General features: G+C 43.5%; 1 protein-coding gene across 1 annotated transcript; it reads left to right on the top strand.

Annotated features, from left to right (window-relative positions):
- Positions 1-1,875: 1,875 nt before the first annotated feature.
- On the top strand, positions 1,876-15,468 carry LOC145398505 (angiotensin-converting enzyme-like). The gene is made up of 15 exons (XM_080271380.1): positions 1,876-2,011; positions 2,649-2,894; positions 3,453-3,637; positions 6,355-6,519; positions 6,962-7,058; positions 8,191-8,331; positions 8,877-9,013; positions 9,343-9,492; positions 9,970-10,139; positions 10,606-10,730; positions 10,946-11,195; positions 11,551-11,649; positions 12,708-12,848; positions 13,016-13,185; positions 15,416-15,468. Exons 1-15 carry the CDS (start codon positions 1,876-1,878, stop codon positions 15,466-15,468), a joined length of 2,265 nt encoding a protein of 754 aa, XP_080127506.1.
- Positions 15,469-16,186: the final 718 nt, after the last annotated feature.

Here is a 16,186-nt window from a genome sequence, read left to right on the forward strand (position 1 = left end):
AATATTCTGGTTACTGGTAAACTAGTTTATTTTAGATACTACTACTATCCATTTCAGAGGCGGAGTTGCGCTGTTTTTCGCAAATATCTCCTAAGCGAATCGTTGGATCAGTATGATATTTCAACACAGTACTTTTGACAACCGGGCCTAATTTATGACCCTTAAACCATACTGCTACATATGTTACATTAGGAGTTTACTGAAGGATATTAAGCCTAATCCAGTCATCAAATCTAAGGTGTTATACAAAATCGGACGAGTGCGACTGTGTGGGGTAGCTCCTCCACTAACACCCTGAACAACCCTCTGACCATTCCTTCCCTACCCCCCAATATCGCGTTCACCCCCTCCCCGTTTCCCTCTTCACTCCCAGTCACACCATCCCTCTCCCATCTTTGCACTTCCGTTTTCTTTTCTCATTCTAATTGCATACATAATATGTATGTAATAGTATTTACAATAAAATGACGATGTATGTATGTATATATTAATGAATATTACGCATCATATACAATATAGCATTGGAGTTTATAATTTTGTAATAATATAAATAGAAACAGGTAAAACAATATATATCAACTGGACCATGTTGACATTTTAGGATGAATACACAGTATTGTAATAATAGTAATAACTTCTCCGAGAACGTTCAGGTAACAAGTGATACAATTTGTAGTTCGTTAATTTCAATGGTTGACCATAAACACTGCAAACATATAGGCATAGCTTCTATTACATGTACGTAATCATCCTGATGTACAGTACTTTCTACGCGAAATACGACTTGCATCCATTGCAAATAATCATATCAATACGTCTACAACTACATAACATTCTTACATTATAATACAGTGCTGGGATAATGAGGGAGGGACACAAGAGTGATGAAGGAGGCGAGGAGCTCGGGGAGAATAGGAGGGATAACGAGGACGAGAAGGGGGAGAAGTAGGGGTAGTTAAGGAATAGTTTGGGAGGGTGTTGGGGGGGCAACACTTTCCTTCGAATGCGTCAACATGACTAGTCGACTTTCTGTTATTTTTCACGAGTAAACTCCTCACATAACATAAATAGCAATATGGTTTAAGGGTCATAAATTAGGCCCGGATGTCAAAAGTAGTGTGTTGAAATACCATACTGATCCAACGATTCGTTTAGGAGATATTTGCGATAAACAGCGCAACTCCGCCTCTGAAATGGATAGTAGACGATGTTATCTAGTTGAGGGAAACCCGTACCATGCCGCCTCTACCTGAGGTTCTCCACCTTCGTACCTCCAGCCTCACTCCTTCTCAGGGCCTCTTGTACTCCCTCTTTTTTCCCCCTTCCTCTCAGATCTTAGAAAGTAAAAAGCAAAAAAAACTAAAAAACGCCCATAATTACCCTGTCACTAGTAATCCCGCCAGTCCGGAGCGTTGCAGTTATGTCGTGGAAGTGCAGACAGGTTATATAGGCGGGTATTCCAAGATGGTGATTTGGCGGGGGATGTCTGTCATTACCTTCACTTACATGTTTTATTGTTTATTGTGGCCTGGCTACTCTCAAGGTTGAAGGAATTCGGACTAAAATATCATTTTCGCTTTACTTTTGGTCGATTTGGAGTGCAACCGACCCTGCTTTTGGTATAGTTGACGTGCTATATTGATATTTTCATGTTTGGACAGATAGGTGGAAATAGTAAAGTTATTCTGATTTCCCACTAGGCCTAGGTCGATTTGGACTGTAATCGACCCACTTAACATTCATCTCTTCAAGTGTTGATTTAAGACAGGGTTGATCAAAGATTCACGCTAAGAAGTACAGGAACAAGAGGAAGGTAGAATAAGGACGCAGCGCTCCTGTATACCCCAAGGTCTTGAGTATACTTTGCATTTCACGATGTTGGTAAAAAGACGTAATCATTCTGAAAGGGTTGAGGGTGATGCCTTTGAGGTGCCTCTTAAAGGTCATGGCGCCCAACGAAAGAAAAAGAAGCTAAGATTTCTTGAATTTGAATATCTCCAGGTACCTCGAGGTGCAATATTCAGTTAAGAGAACACACACACACACACACACACACACACACACACACACACACACACACACACACACACACGAGAGAGAGAGAGAGAGAGAGAGAGAGAGAGAGAGAGAGAGAGAGAGAGAGAGAGAAGAAGTGAGGTGCAGGGTGGGAAGAAAAAGAAACTGGGGTGCAGGGGGGGTGATGGCTGCAAAACAAAAACAGCAACAGGAAAGTAACGGCCCTGCTCCTAAACAGGATTAAATAACCAGCGGGTGTAATTTGTGGCTATCCTTGTCACCGACACCATCGCTAAGGTTACCGCCGGTTTGTCTCTTACCTTCTATTTTTCTTGTGTAGGTTATCTTTCGTATTGTTTAACCTTCACTACGAGAGGTCTATTCTTAGCTGAATATACTTGACGTCATACCGAGATAATTATGGAGATAAAAAACAAATAGTACATAACCATGTATTTCTTAATTAATGACATGCCGATCCTGCCTTTTATCCGGGTTGTTATGGCAACTGATTAATTTAAACATAAATGCAGTATATAATTCCATTCCAACCCACCTTTCTGCATATTTTCCGCCTTCTTCAATTTCCTTGATAAAACTTGCTCCTGCGTTATTAAAAAAATGCATTCCAGAACAGTTCTTCCTGGGCTTGGTCACCGTCCGTAAAATTTGCATGACCCAGCTTAATATGGCCCCTCGGAGCCAAAGAGCCCCGCAGGTGTGTTTTGGACGCATGCGCGGGGCGAGGAGGGGCGGGGCAGGGCAGGGCAGGGCAGGCCAGGGCGTACCACTGTGCTCTACCATGTTGCCCGGGATGCTGCTGCTGCTGCTGCTGCTTCTCCTTGCCTCTAAGGGCTTTGCGGCTGGATACAAGGACGGTCAGTAAAACGCGATGTGGGTATATTTCGCAACGCAGCAAACTCGTACCATACCTCAGCAATACATCACAAAATACAGCATTGCGAAATATAATGACAAACCAGGATAACAGCAAGACATAACAGCATCATGACAGAACATAACAAACATGATCACAGCACGACAGCAATATAAAATAACATAGAACAACAATAATAACCATAACAGAACATAATGCATAACATAATAAGAAAATACCCATATAACAAAACATGAGGTTGCAGGTACGTCAGTTTCAGACTTGAACCCTTGCAAGCCAGGCCAGTGATTTTGAGTTGTTAAATAGATTACCCACTGGATTATCTCACCGCTGTCAGTAGTAGTCACCGGTATTATTTTCATGTTTTCATTCTACTTTTCTCAGTAACTGTTGACTTAGGGCCAACAATCAAAAGTTACTCTTATTATTTTATCCTTACATCTACCCTTATTGGTAATCTTTTGCACCACTACCACTGTGTCTACTTCCACCACTACCACTATTACAACCGCTACCACTACCACTATTCCTATCGCAGCTGTGGACGGTGGGTGGGTGTCAGAGGCTGCCCCTACGGTGTTGGTGGGGCGTGATGTGGTGGAGGCGGCGGCTACTAGGTTCTTGGAGGGGCGGGCTAAGATGCTGGCTGTTCAATGCTCCACCACTATGTTTGGAGCTTGGCAGTACCACACCAACCTCACATCCCACAACAAGGCCCATCTGGTTAGTGACATGAGCTTTTTTCTTTTTCTTTTTTTTCTCTCTCTCTTTGTTTTTTACAGAGGATAATCAGAGGAAGGAAAAACAAAGAGTTAAAAAAAAAATCTTCCATACTCCAGATTACAGGTGTCCTCCACTAAAAAGAAGAAAAAAAAATATGTAACAGTTGGACTTGAACTCCAGTAGGTTGAAGAGTGATGATGATGATGATGTTGATTATGATGATATTAATGATAATGATGATAATGAGTGGAAGGGATGTTACAGGCACGATTACCGATTTCCAGTGTAATCAACTAATCATACATCCCTGATTTTATCTTCTCTGCCCCATATTGTCACCTTCAAAGAGGAGGGTGTTTCCTGCTGCTGCGATGACCGACACAATTAATTTTGAGGCAAGGTATCAAGAATACCACTTTATATCTTGCGTTTTGTCGGGGTGGCCGCGTAGCGAAACGATACTTGTGCAAGGTGCCAATGGAATGTGTGACCATTGGACTGATTTTTTTGCAAAACACACACACACACACACACACACACACAAAAAAAAAAAAAAACGCAAAGTATCTGCCACTGTGGTGCGTGTCATCCGCCAAGTCATTAATAACATATAACTTAAGAACGCAATATATTCTTGGCACGACATAGGAAAAGCGTATTTTGGTCAGATGGGGAATACAGTAGAACACATTTAGTTAAAACAAAGATATATTTCACTCTGATCCTCGAACAGCACCATCTTCTGATGTTTAGGAAAATACCTGATTATTTTCCAGGAGTGTAGAATATATTAAAAAAAGAAAACGGTATATTTAGCACCGGCATCCCAATAATACACTGTGATCTTGCACAGGAAAACATTATTATTTTAGCTATGTAGCCTCTAGGAAAATATTTTATAATCATTTTCCAGGAAAGCAGAACACACGAAAAATAAAAGCGATATATTGAAGGCCTTCCTACAAAAGCGCCCTCTAGTCTGTCGTAACGGCTGCTGTAATTCGAGTAATCCCCTTTCAAATTTTCCTAATTCTCCCTCCTCCGTCCCCCCACCTCCATGTATTTCTTACTTCCACCCCCTGCTTACCTCTTCCCCCATTGCCTCCACCTCCCTTACCTCCATCCCCACCTCCACTCCCTCCCCCCTTCCTCCACCCCTCCCCCTTCCTCCACCTCCATCCCCTTCTCCCTTCCTCCGCATCCACCCTCTTCCCTCTCCCCCTCCCTCCTTCCCCCTCCCCTTCCCCCTTCCTCCACCTCCATCCCTTTCCCCCCTTCCCCTCCCCTCTTCCTCCATCTCCATCCCTTCCACTCCCCCTATCCTGCCATCGCCAACATCTCTGCAACTAATCACAAAACACCGGATGTCCACCATTGCTTCTAGCGTTGCCGGTCCGCCCCCCCCTTCTCCCTCTCTCTCTCCTTCCTTGTTTAATCATTCATCCTTTTCGCCCCTCTCTTTTCTAAATTCCTTACCAGTAGTGCATCCTCTCCTCCCACCCCCCGTTCTCTCTCTCTCTCTCTCTCTCTCTCTCTCTCTCTCTCTCTCGTCAGAAATGACCCTCCTCCCTTGAATATCGTTTTAACATTATCGAAAAATTATATCTCACACAATTGCTCCTAATTATAGCTCTAAGCGTGAAGGCGGTATCTGAATAATAGAGGAGTGGACTGCTATTCTAGTGGTCGCCAGTTCGGTACCATTTTGCGGGAAGTAGTTGAAGGATTTAAATACGCTAATAGATACGGTTCTCGGTTCTAATCCTTATGTCCAGAGAGAGAGAGAGAGAGAGAGAGAGAGAGAGAGAGAGAGAGAGAGAGAGAGAGAGATCCAGTCCTACGTCAACCCTCATAACGTGTTGCTCCAAGGTTAACGTGTAATAGCAGTTGTAGCATGATGATGATGATGATGATGATGATGATGATGATGATGAAGATGATGATGATGATATGATGATGATGATAATAATAATAATAATAATAATAATAATAAGCCATCCATCATCCAATCCTGTATTGCCCCATGAGGAGCGTAGGAGCCCGGGGCTAGGCAGTTGGTCCCGACATTTAAGATGAGTGACCAGCCTCACTCATCCCTGAATGGCACTGCATGAGCAATCAACCCCAACCATCCCTTGGATATAAACCTTCACCGGCTCAATCCGATTGGAGCGCAATAATTACCCAATAAACTACCAGGCGCCAAAATTTGGTTGTCTGGTTACCGCCCAGCGTACTAAATGGTTTCCTGGTGTACAGAAAACCATTTGGCTTGTCACTCAGTGTAGAGTCACCCAAAGGCAGAAGGAAGAGGAAAGAATGAAGGAAAGAAAGATAGAAGAGGGAGTGTAATGTCACCCGTAGGCAGAAGGACAAGGAAACAATGAAGGAAAGAAAGACAGAAGAGGACAGAAGGAAAGAAGGCTGGAGGAGAGGAAAGGGCAGACACCCGACAGCTGCACTACACTGAGTGGATGGTGAGCGCCCCCACCTACCACAATAATAATAATAATAATAATAATAAATAATAATAATAATAATAATGCTACTGTTGATGATGGTAATGATGATGATGATGATGATGATGATGATGATTGATGATACTACTGCTACTACTGATGGTAATGAAGTTAATTATGATAATAATAATAACATTGCTACTACTGATGATGATGATGATGGCGGTGGTGATGATGGTGATGATTTTCCCACACCAGGTAGCGGCGCAGTCCGAGTACCAGCGTCTACTGAGGGAGTCTTGGGAGGAGGCGCGGAAGTGGGACGCCTTAGACCACTTCCTTCAAGACTCCTCCCTAAGACGCCGCCTGTCGCTGCTCTCTCACCTCGGCACTGCGGCTCTTCCTAGCAATCACCGCGCCATGGTTTGAATCCCCTTTTATTAATTTTAATAATAATAATAATAATAATAATAATAATAATAATATTATTATTATTATTATTATTATTATTATTATTATTTTTACTGCTGCTGCTACTACTACTAGTTATTATTATTATTATTATTATTATTATTATTATTATTATTATTATTATGACCGTATTATTATTATTGTTATTTTAATTTACCTCTTCTTTAATCGTTATCGTCGTTTTTTTTTTTATCTTTTTCTGTCTCCGTCTTCGTTCTTTTTTTTTTTTTTACTCCCCTCTCTATTTCTTTTTAATAGGTGGTTGTCTTTTTTTTTTTTTTTTTTTTTAATGGGGACGATTGTGGTGTGTGGTGCTGTGATGCGGCCTGGTGGTGTTGCGCTGTGGTGTGGTGTGGTGGTGGTGTCGCGCTGTGGTGTGGTGTGGTGGTGGCAGTACGAGAGTGTGGTTGAGGACATGCTGAAGGTGTACCGAAGGGCCTCAGTCTGCACCCTCCCTCCCTCCTCACGCTGCGGCATCAACATGGACAACGGTAACTTTTTTCTCTCCTTCGTTTTCTATCTATCTATAGCCCGACGCCCTAATCCCGCAAAGGGTGGCCGCAGACAAAACGCCTCCAAGTCGCTCTGTCACTCACCATTTGACTACCCTCCCCCCAACTCACCCCCCCCTCATATACCTCTCAACTCCATCCCTCCACCTCATCCTCGGTCTACCCCTCCCTCTCCCTCCCTCCACCTCACCTACATACACCCTCTTATAAGTCAGTCTTTCATTCTCCATTCTCTCCACATGTCCACACCACCTCAGTGTATTTCTCCTAATCTTCTCAACCACATCCACATCCACCCCACAACATTCCTTCACTTCTTCATTCGCCAACCTGTCCCTCCATGTCACTCCACATGCTCCTCTCAAGTAACTCATTTCCACTGCTCTCACTCTTGACTTGTTCCCCTCTTGCAAGGTCCACGCCTCGCTTCCATACGTCAGGGTAGGGATCAGAATACTATCATGCAGTGACTTCTTAACTTCCATACTCACCTCCCTATACCTCATCACTGCTTTCAGTGAACCAACAACTTTCCTTCCCTGCTGTACCCTTTCACGCACTTCTTCCCCCAAAGTTCCATCCTTACTCATCACACTACCCAAGTACTTGAATGCACTCACATTCTCCAGATCCTCACCATCCAACCTCACTGTACATTCTGTGACTTCATTCCTCTCAAACACCATAACTTTACTTTTGTTTACATTAACTTTCAGCTTCCTCCTCCTACACACTGTCCCAAATTCATTCACCAAACCCATTTTGTATTATTACCTCATTTTTTCCAGAATTTCCTTATTTGTCCTATATATCATCATGTTGTCCTCTTTCTCTCTTATGTTTCTTATTCTGAGTCATATTTCCTTGTCCCTGTCCTGTGAGTCTTTAGTTTGTTACGCATTTCGTTGTTTTGTTCACTGTTTCCTCCTCCTCGTCCTCGAAAGGACCAAAGGTCGTTGCTGTTTGCTTTCCGTTGTATTCCTCTTTCTTCTTCACTGCCTCTGTAATTTGTGCTATAGTACTTTAAAACATCCTATATATTAAATCCTCCTAGTATCCTCCATTATTTCCAATACATTTTCATGCCCTGTATTCCTCTCTCCTTGCTCAGGCCTACAAGAGATAATGTCCGGGAGCCGCGACGAAAATGAACTGCGTCACTTGTGGTTGTCATGGCGTAAGCAGACCAGGCGGACGCGCTCCTCATATCGTCTCTACATCGACCTCGTCAATTTGGCCGTCAAGAAAAATGGTTAGGCTTTTAATTTTTGTGTTGTGCTCTGATGCCGTTTGCAGTAATAGAAGTAGTAGTACTAGTGGGAGTGGTATTGGTGGTGGTAGTAGCAGCAGTAGCAACAGCAGTAGTAGTAGTGGCCTAGTAGTGACAGAAGTAGTAATCCAGGCTCAACTGAAACGCGAACCCAGTGAACTGTAGGCTTAAGATGTCCTCTTCCTACAATCCACCATGCTTTTTTCGAGGGTTAGGGAAGAAGAGGGACGTTTGTATAACCGGGCAGTGGAGCCGCATGGTTGTATCGGTGCCACCACATGAAGGCATCCCTCTCCAGCAAATGGGTGGGGGTGTGAGATGATATGAGGATGAAACACGGGAATTCTGATTTTTTTTTTAGCCTATTTTCTGAGTAAGATACGTGAAGATGTATTACCGCTATATAATCTGCATTTTGGTTTTGAGTTAAGAGACTTTATACTTCAGCGAGAGAGAGAGAGAGAGAGAGAGAGAGAGAGAGAGAGAGAGAGAGAATTTTTCTGTCTATCTCTCCGTCTCCTCCCCAGGTCACCACAGCAAAGCAGATATGGACCTACTGGACTATGGTGGAGCGGGGTTCAGGGACGAGATGTGGAAGGTGTGGAAGCAGTTGGAGCCGCTGTACACCAATCTTCATGCATACGCCCGCAGGAAGCTGAGAGAGGTGAGTGAGGAGAGAAGAGGGGATGTGAGGAGAAAGAGGAATTATGGGAGATGAAAAGCTAAGATATACTTGGTTTAAGGCCTTCTTCTTTTGAGAATCTGGTTTGTCTTGTACTAATCTAGCGTGACGACCTGTGTGATTTCCTAACCTTGTCTTTCACTGCGATCTAGCCTAGTCTAATCAGGTTTGATCTAAAAGTTATATGAACTTCAAGGGCCTGGCCTGCAGCGTTGTAATTTTGCAATGATATAATTTAGCCAAACCTAGCCTAACCTAACCTAGTCTAACCTAACCTAAATTAACCTAACCTGCCCCCATACCTTCTCCAGTTGTACGGTGAGGAGGTGGTGAGTGAGAGGGGCCCGCTCCCCGTCCACCTGCTAGGGGACATGTGGGGACAGTCCTGGGATCTGGGGGACCTCCTTATGCCATATCCCAAACACTCATACCCGGACGTCACCAACCAAATGCAGAGGCAGGTGCGTTGTGGTGAAGGTAGAGTTGGGGGAGGGAGAGTTATTTTGTTTAATGACTTATTTTTGTGACTGAGTGAGAAGTGGATGTGCGAGAGGTGAAATGAAATCTAGATGTGTGAGTGGAGTGAGGGAATGGAGAGATGTGAGAGATAAGTGAATAGTAGTGGATGTATGAAAGATGGAGTGAGAGAAAATGGATGTGTGAGAGATGGAATAAGAGAAAATGATGTGTGAGGGATGGAGAGAGAAAATGGATGTGTGAGAGATGGAGTAAGAGAAAATGGATGTGTGAGAGATTGAGTGAGAGGATGGAGAGGATGGTGAGAGAGTGAAAGTGATGATTACGTATGCGTGACAGAATGAAAGAACTTATGGCAGATGTAGAGTGTCCACCTTTTACAGCCCTGTTACCTCATCCTTCCTTTTCTATCATTCCCCATTCATCCTTTCCCTCCTACTAACCTTTGTTCCCTCCGTCAGGGCTACACAGTACAGAGGATATTCGAGACAGCTGACAACTTCTTCACCTCCTTAAACCTCACCCGCGTCCCTCCCTCCTTCTGGACCGACTCCCTCCTTCAGCAACCCTCAGATCGCCCCGTCATTTGCACGCCGTCAGCCTGGGACTTCTGCAACAGCAAAGACTTCAGGTAAGGCAGTCATCATCATCATCATCATCATCATTAAGTACAGTGGTTGATATCAGTGTGACAGAATGGTAAGATACTTGATCCCAAAGCCTTAAAAGAAATGAGAGCAAGGAAATAGCTGACACTATGGTAAGGTATGGTATATAATATTCTCTCTCTCACTTATATATATATATATATATATATATATATATATATATATATATATATATATATATATATATATATATATATATATATATATATATATGTAGACAGATAGACAGATAGATAGATAGTTTATTGATTGATTGATATGTAGATAAATAAAAAAAACTAATTAATTATACGACAGATAATTTGCCATTCAATTATCCACCATATCAATCCTCAATCCTCCACTACGAGTATTTCAGCGATGCCCACCCCACTAGCATTTCACCCGTGCTTATTTCCATCACCCTTGCTAAGAATGTCAGTGTTGCAGGGTGAAGCAGTGTACTAGGATCAACGGAAAGGACCTTGTTACAGCCCATCATGAACTAGGTCACCTTCAGTACTCCCTTCAATACCGTCACCTTGACTACCTCTACCGCAGGCCACCCAACGCAGGTACAGTCACCATTAGTTGTTCCGCATGCACACACACAGGCACATGCACAAGCAATGACGCACACACACATAACCCTTACATACACAAACACACTCCCACAAATCTCTTTGCAACTCAGTTTCTGATTAGGTTTTAAGATGTTTCATAATAAAAAAGAACAAACAGAAAAAGAAAAAAGGAAAAATGACCGCAGCCTTACATCCTCCGCTCCCAGGGGTACAGGAGGGCGTGGGTCTGGCGATTGGTCTCAGTGCCATGTCTCCGCGTTACCTCCGGCGTCTTGGCCTGCTGCAACCCGACCAGGAGGAGGACAAGCCCTATGCAGACCTGAACTTGCTGATGAGCCAGGCCCTTCAGCACCTACCCTTCCTGCCCTTCGCCCTGTTGATGGAGGAGTGGCGGTGGCGAGTGGCGGAGGGCAGGGTGAAGATGCGGGACTGGAACTGTGAATGGTGGGATCTTAGGTTAGTGACTCGGGGTGTTCGTTAGCGGGTTGTTGAGGTTATTATTCTCTCTCTGTCTATTCCCCCCCCCCTTTCTAAATATATACATACACATCTATCTGCCTGTCTATCTATCTGTATGTCGGTAGATAGACAGATATAGATATTATAACAGACGTGGGTACTAACGATTCTCATAAATTATCAGAATGGAAAGTAGAATAAAGAAGGAGAAGGAAGTTATTTTTATGCAAAATAAAGTTAGGATAATAGTGACGACAAGCAGAGATTTAGTGTGAGTAATTACACTTCACACTAACTCCAGTCCTATACCAGCACCCCCTACTTATACTGTATACTTCTCATACCCCCACAGATACAGCATCCAGGGAGTGAAGCCCCCCGTGGTGAGAACCGAGGAGGACTTTGACCCTGGCTCTAAATATCACATCGCCGCCGACCTGCCATATACTGGGTGAGAGGCACTTTTTTTTCTTCTTCTTCTTGCCGTAGATACTTTGAATGGAGGTTTGGATCATTCAGTGAGAAATCTGTGTTTCTGTCCTAGATCCTACCCACCCTGATAAAATATTGTGAACTTGAGCTATAATGATGACAAGTGCTCATGGGCCCTTCGGGCCCCTCGCACTTGCTCCTGCGGAGGGCTCTCGCGTTTATGTGCTGTTCTAGTGTAAAGTTGTCACGTGGATTTTTTGCAGCTAACAACTGATCGTGTTATTTGCAGCTTCGGGAATGGAAACCAAGTTGTCCGAACGCAAGTCCGAAATAGACACACAGACACACGGCTACTGCTACAATATATTTTAGTTCTACCTCTGGGCAAAAAATTCTACGGAGATCCTATGCCGGGCTCCGGGAGCGACGTTTTTGGTCAAAATGTGATCGCTCATTAAATATAGTAAAAGTTTTTCAATCGTGATGGGACCAAGTTTTTTCACATCTGCGAGTTTTTTGCGATTTTGTGCCAATTTTAGTGCTATTTGAATGTGTAGTTTCGGCTGCCCTAAACACACACACACACACACACACACACACACACACACACACACACACACACACACACGGCTAGTGCTATAGTATATTTGATGATGATGATGATGATAACGATTGTGGTGGTGATGACAGTGACTTAGATAACAGGATAGGTGACCATTCATTTACACTTTTCTTTTATTTCTTTAGTAATAGAGGAAATATACTAGGAGATTCACTAATATATTCCCTCCTTGTATTTCCTACTTACTTCGACAGCCCTCCCACTTACTCCCACAGCCCTTCCCCTCACTCCCACAGCCCTCCCACTCACTCCCACGCCCCTCCCACTCACTCCCAAAACCTTCTTAATCACTCCCACAGTCCTCGCTCTCTCCCACCGGCTCCCACTCACTCCCACCGGCTCCCACTCACTCCCACGACTCCCACCCCCTCCCACTCACTTCAGAGCCCCTTTTACTCACACAGCTTTCTATCACTCCCCTCCTGCTTCCCACTTATATTTTCTCCCCAACACAGGTATTTCGTTGCGTTCGTCTTGCAGTATCAGTTGCACAAAGCTCTGTGTGTGAGGGCAGGACGCTACCAGCCCTTCTACCGACGCAAACCTCTCCATAAATGCCACATATTCCAGTCCACAGAGGCGGGAGAAGCGCTTGGGTGAGTGAACCGTATTAGTAGTAGACGTAGTAGTGGTAGTAGTAATGATAATAATAATAATAATAATAATAATAATAATAATAATAATAATAATGATAATAATAATAATAATAATAATATTACTGGAGGTGTCCGCTGAAGGTGTCTCCCTCTCCCTTGACCCCCAGTGCCCTGATGCAGCTGGGTCGGTCTGTGGACTGGAAGGAAGCAGTGAAAGAGGTGACGGGGGGTCCTGGAAGCCTGGATGCGGCGGCCATGAAGGAGTACTTTTGGCCTCTCGAACTCTGGCTCTCCAATGACAACGCCAAGCACGGGGAGTACGTAGGATGGCACCCAGGTAAGGAAGACGAGCACAGGTGAGGTACTGATTACTTAATTTCTACCTGACGCCTTCATGTGGTGCTGCCGATATAAGCGAGCTGCTGCCTTGCCTGGTTATACAACTGTCCCTCAATTCCCTCCATACCATACGAAGGGAGGACTCTGATCTGCAGAAGAACTTTACCATGCAGTTCACCGGGTTAACTTTCAGATGAGCATAGGGCTGCAGTCACCACCACCACCATCACTACTATTACTACTACTACTACTACTACTACTATTACTACTACTACTACTGCCAACAACAACAGAAACTCAGCGCCACTCCACACTGGATGAAACTCGAGTCCTTTTGAACAGTAGACCATTTCTCTTACCACTTGACCACCGCCTGCCCAGTGTGCCGGGATGTGTAGGGAGTGGCGTGTTGCTGTGCTTCCGGCCCACCCATAGTGCTGCAGTTGCGTTCCCTTAGCGTGCAGAAAAATGTAATCCGTACGGAATGACGATGCTCTCAGGTTGAAGCTCATCACCTGTATGGAAACTGCCACCACCAACGCCACCACCACCACCACCACCACCACCGCCACCAGCACCACCGCCACCACCACCATCATCACTACCACCACCACCATCACCACCACCACTACCATCACCATCACCATCACTACCACCACCACAGATTGAAACTCATCACCTGCATGGAAACTGCCACCACCAACGCCACCACCATCACCACCACCACCACAACTGCCGTCACCATCATCACTACCACCACCATTATCACCACCACCACTTCCACCACTGTCACTAGCACCACTATCACCTCCATCACCACCGCCACCAGCAGCGCCACCACTACCAACCACTGACACTCTCATGGTTTTAATGCAGGTGTGAGGAACCATACTCAATAGTCAGCTTGTCTTCATCAGACAGAACTGGCCCATTCTCACTACTTAAATACTAAATTGTGGTTGCAAGAAATGTGATAAGCCTTAGTTATGAGGTAGGAATGAGTCTCCTTGGCTACTAGTCAAATCCACCCTCCTATCGGCAACACCTAATCATGAAACGAGCTGAAATTTTTTACAGATCTTTCTCAGGTTAGAACAAACGTATTATAATTTTCTCAGGAGGAGTTTTAGCACTTCCTCCTTACAGGTTCGTTTTTACACATGACACTTTGCTTTCCCTGTATGTTATTTCCTACTAATTATTATTGAAAGGGTGTAAATAACATGCAACAAGAAGTCATGGTGTTATGTAATAAATAAATAAATAAATAAATAAACAAATAAATAAATGAATAAATAAATAAAATTTGGGAAGAGGTGCTAAAAAGCTTCCGAAACCAACAACAGGCTCTCCTTTAGCGATTTGCTTTGGATTTACACCTAAATATTCTCTTGTATGTTGTTTAAATCGCCTTAGTATTGAGTCTATCAAAAACATACAAAAAGAATCCCGAAGTGTAATATGCGGATTAAATCGCTAATGATGGGGTGTTACAAAATTATCTGAAGGCACATAGAAATACGCTCCTATGACTGAATGAAGACTGATGATTCAAAATACAGAAACCTGACCTAAAAAATGCAACTGTTTCCCCCCATTTCTCGTTAAGACTATTTATTATATGTTTACATGTTTACACGCAGGATATGCGTGCACAGAATGTTACAATTTAGGACACCACACCTGCCACGTATAAACAAATGAACACTCTCACGTTCGGAACCACATAATCCACTTAGCATCTCCAGGTTTGCATGTACATGGAAAAACCCACTGACCAAGGCTATCCCCATTTCTCCCCCCCCCCACACTTCTCTCTCTCTCTCTCTCTCTCTCTCTCTCTCTCTAAGGATTATAAGTCGTAAATTAATATCATACTATTTTCATAACCTCACGTTCAAAACAATTGTAGAGTTTCGCTTCCTCTCTATGGAATTCTGCTCGTGTCTCGCCAATTTGGGCTGGAGGGTTTGGGGAAAGGAAGTTAAAGAAATGCTGCACTTTCCCATTCATCTAACCTATTCCACTTTGAATATTGTAGAGAGTTTTGTAATTTGAGTTAGTTGTGTTTTGGCAGTGTCTGGGTTATGCTCGTTTCCTGCCATTATTGACTGGAGGATTTAGGCCTTATAGGAACCTGTCTTTTTTCATATTTATGCCTTTTCGTATATCATAGAGCTATTATGTGTCTCAATAGCGCCTTATAATTTTCTTTTCTTTTCTTCCAGATGGAGAGTATTGCCTGTATAAAAAACCGGCTAAGTTACGCTCCTGCAAATAGAAACACAAAATGAAACTAGAAATGAATGAGTCTGCAAAAAAGTAAGGCTTCGTACCTTTAAGGTACTGTAGAATTTGTCTGTGCCTTCGCCAACGAAGTTGGAGGAGGTTATGTATTCACCTATGTTTGTCTGTTTGTTTGTTTGTCCATATGATATATCCAAAAGTTCTCGATTAATTTCAATGAAATTCTGTGGAAGGGTGGGCCATGGGCCAAGAAATATCTGAATAAATTTTGGGGTGGATCTGGATCCGGGTCCGGACCCGGAGTATCCCGCACAATATCTCCAAAAGTTCTCAGTGAATTTCAATTATATTTTGTGGAAGAGTGGGACATGGGCCAAGAAAGAATTGAAAGAACTTTGAGGCGGATCCGGATCCTATGTATCCCGCACAATATCTCCAAAAATTCTCAGTGAATTTCAATGTAATTTTGTGGAAGAGTGGGCCATGGGTCAAGGAACGACTGATTAAATTTTGGGGCGGATCCGGATCATATGTATTCCACACAATATCTCCACGGATCCGGATCCGGATCCTTTTTCATGGCAATGGCTTTGGCAGTGGTATGCGCTTTCTGAGTGTTTTCTAGTTAATATTTGTATTGTTTGTATTTTTGCTTCACGTAAAAAAAATAGTGTAATCTGTAGTACGGGTTGTTGTAGCATTAACGCAGTTTTAGAATTTCGTAGAATTTAGGAAAGTACCACATTTCTTTA

The sequence above is a fragment of the Coenobita brevimanus genome, chromosome 45 (genome assembly GCF_032717465.1).
Source record: "Coenobita brevimanus isolate Jiangsu-jjx chromosome 45, ASM3271746v2, whole genome shotgun sequence".
In the NCBI taxonomy this organism is placed as follows: domain Eukaryota; kingdom Metazoa; phylum Arthropoda; class Malacostraca; order Decapoda; family Coenobitidae; genus Coenobita; species Coenobita brevimanus.

Excerpts from the sequence above, each read along its gene's own strand:
- LOC145398505 (XM_080271380.1), top strand. The coding sequence starts at position 1,876 with ATGTTGGTAAAAAGACGTAATCATTCTGAAAGGGTTGAGGGTGATGCC. Across the intron at positions 3,638-6,354 it reads CCCACAACAAGGCCCATCTG|GTAGCGGCGCAGTCCGAGTA; the intron begins GTTAGTGACATG and ends TTCCCACACCAG. Across the intron at positions 11,650-12,707 it reads GCCGACCTGCCATATACTGG|GTATTTCGTTGCGTTCGTCT; the intron begins GTGAGAGGCACT and ends TCCCCAACACAG.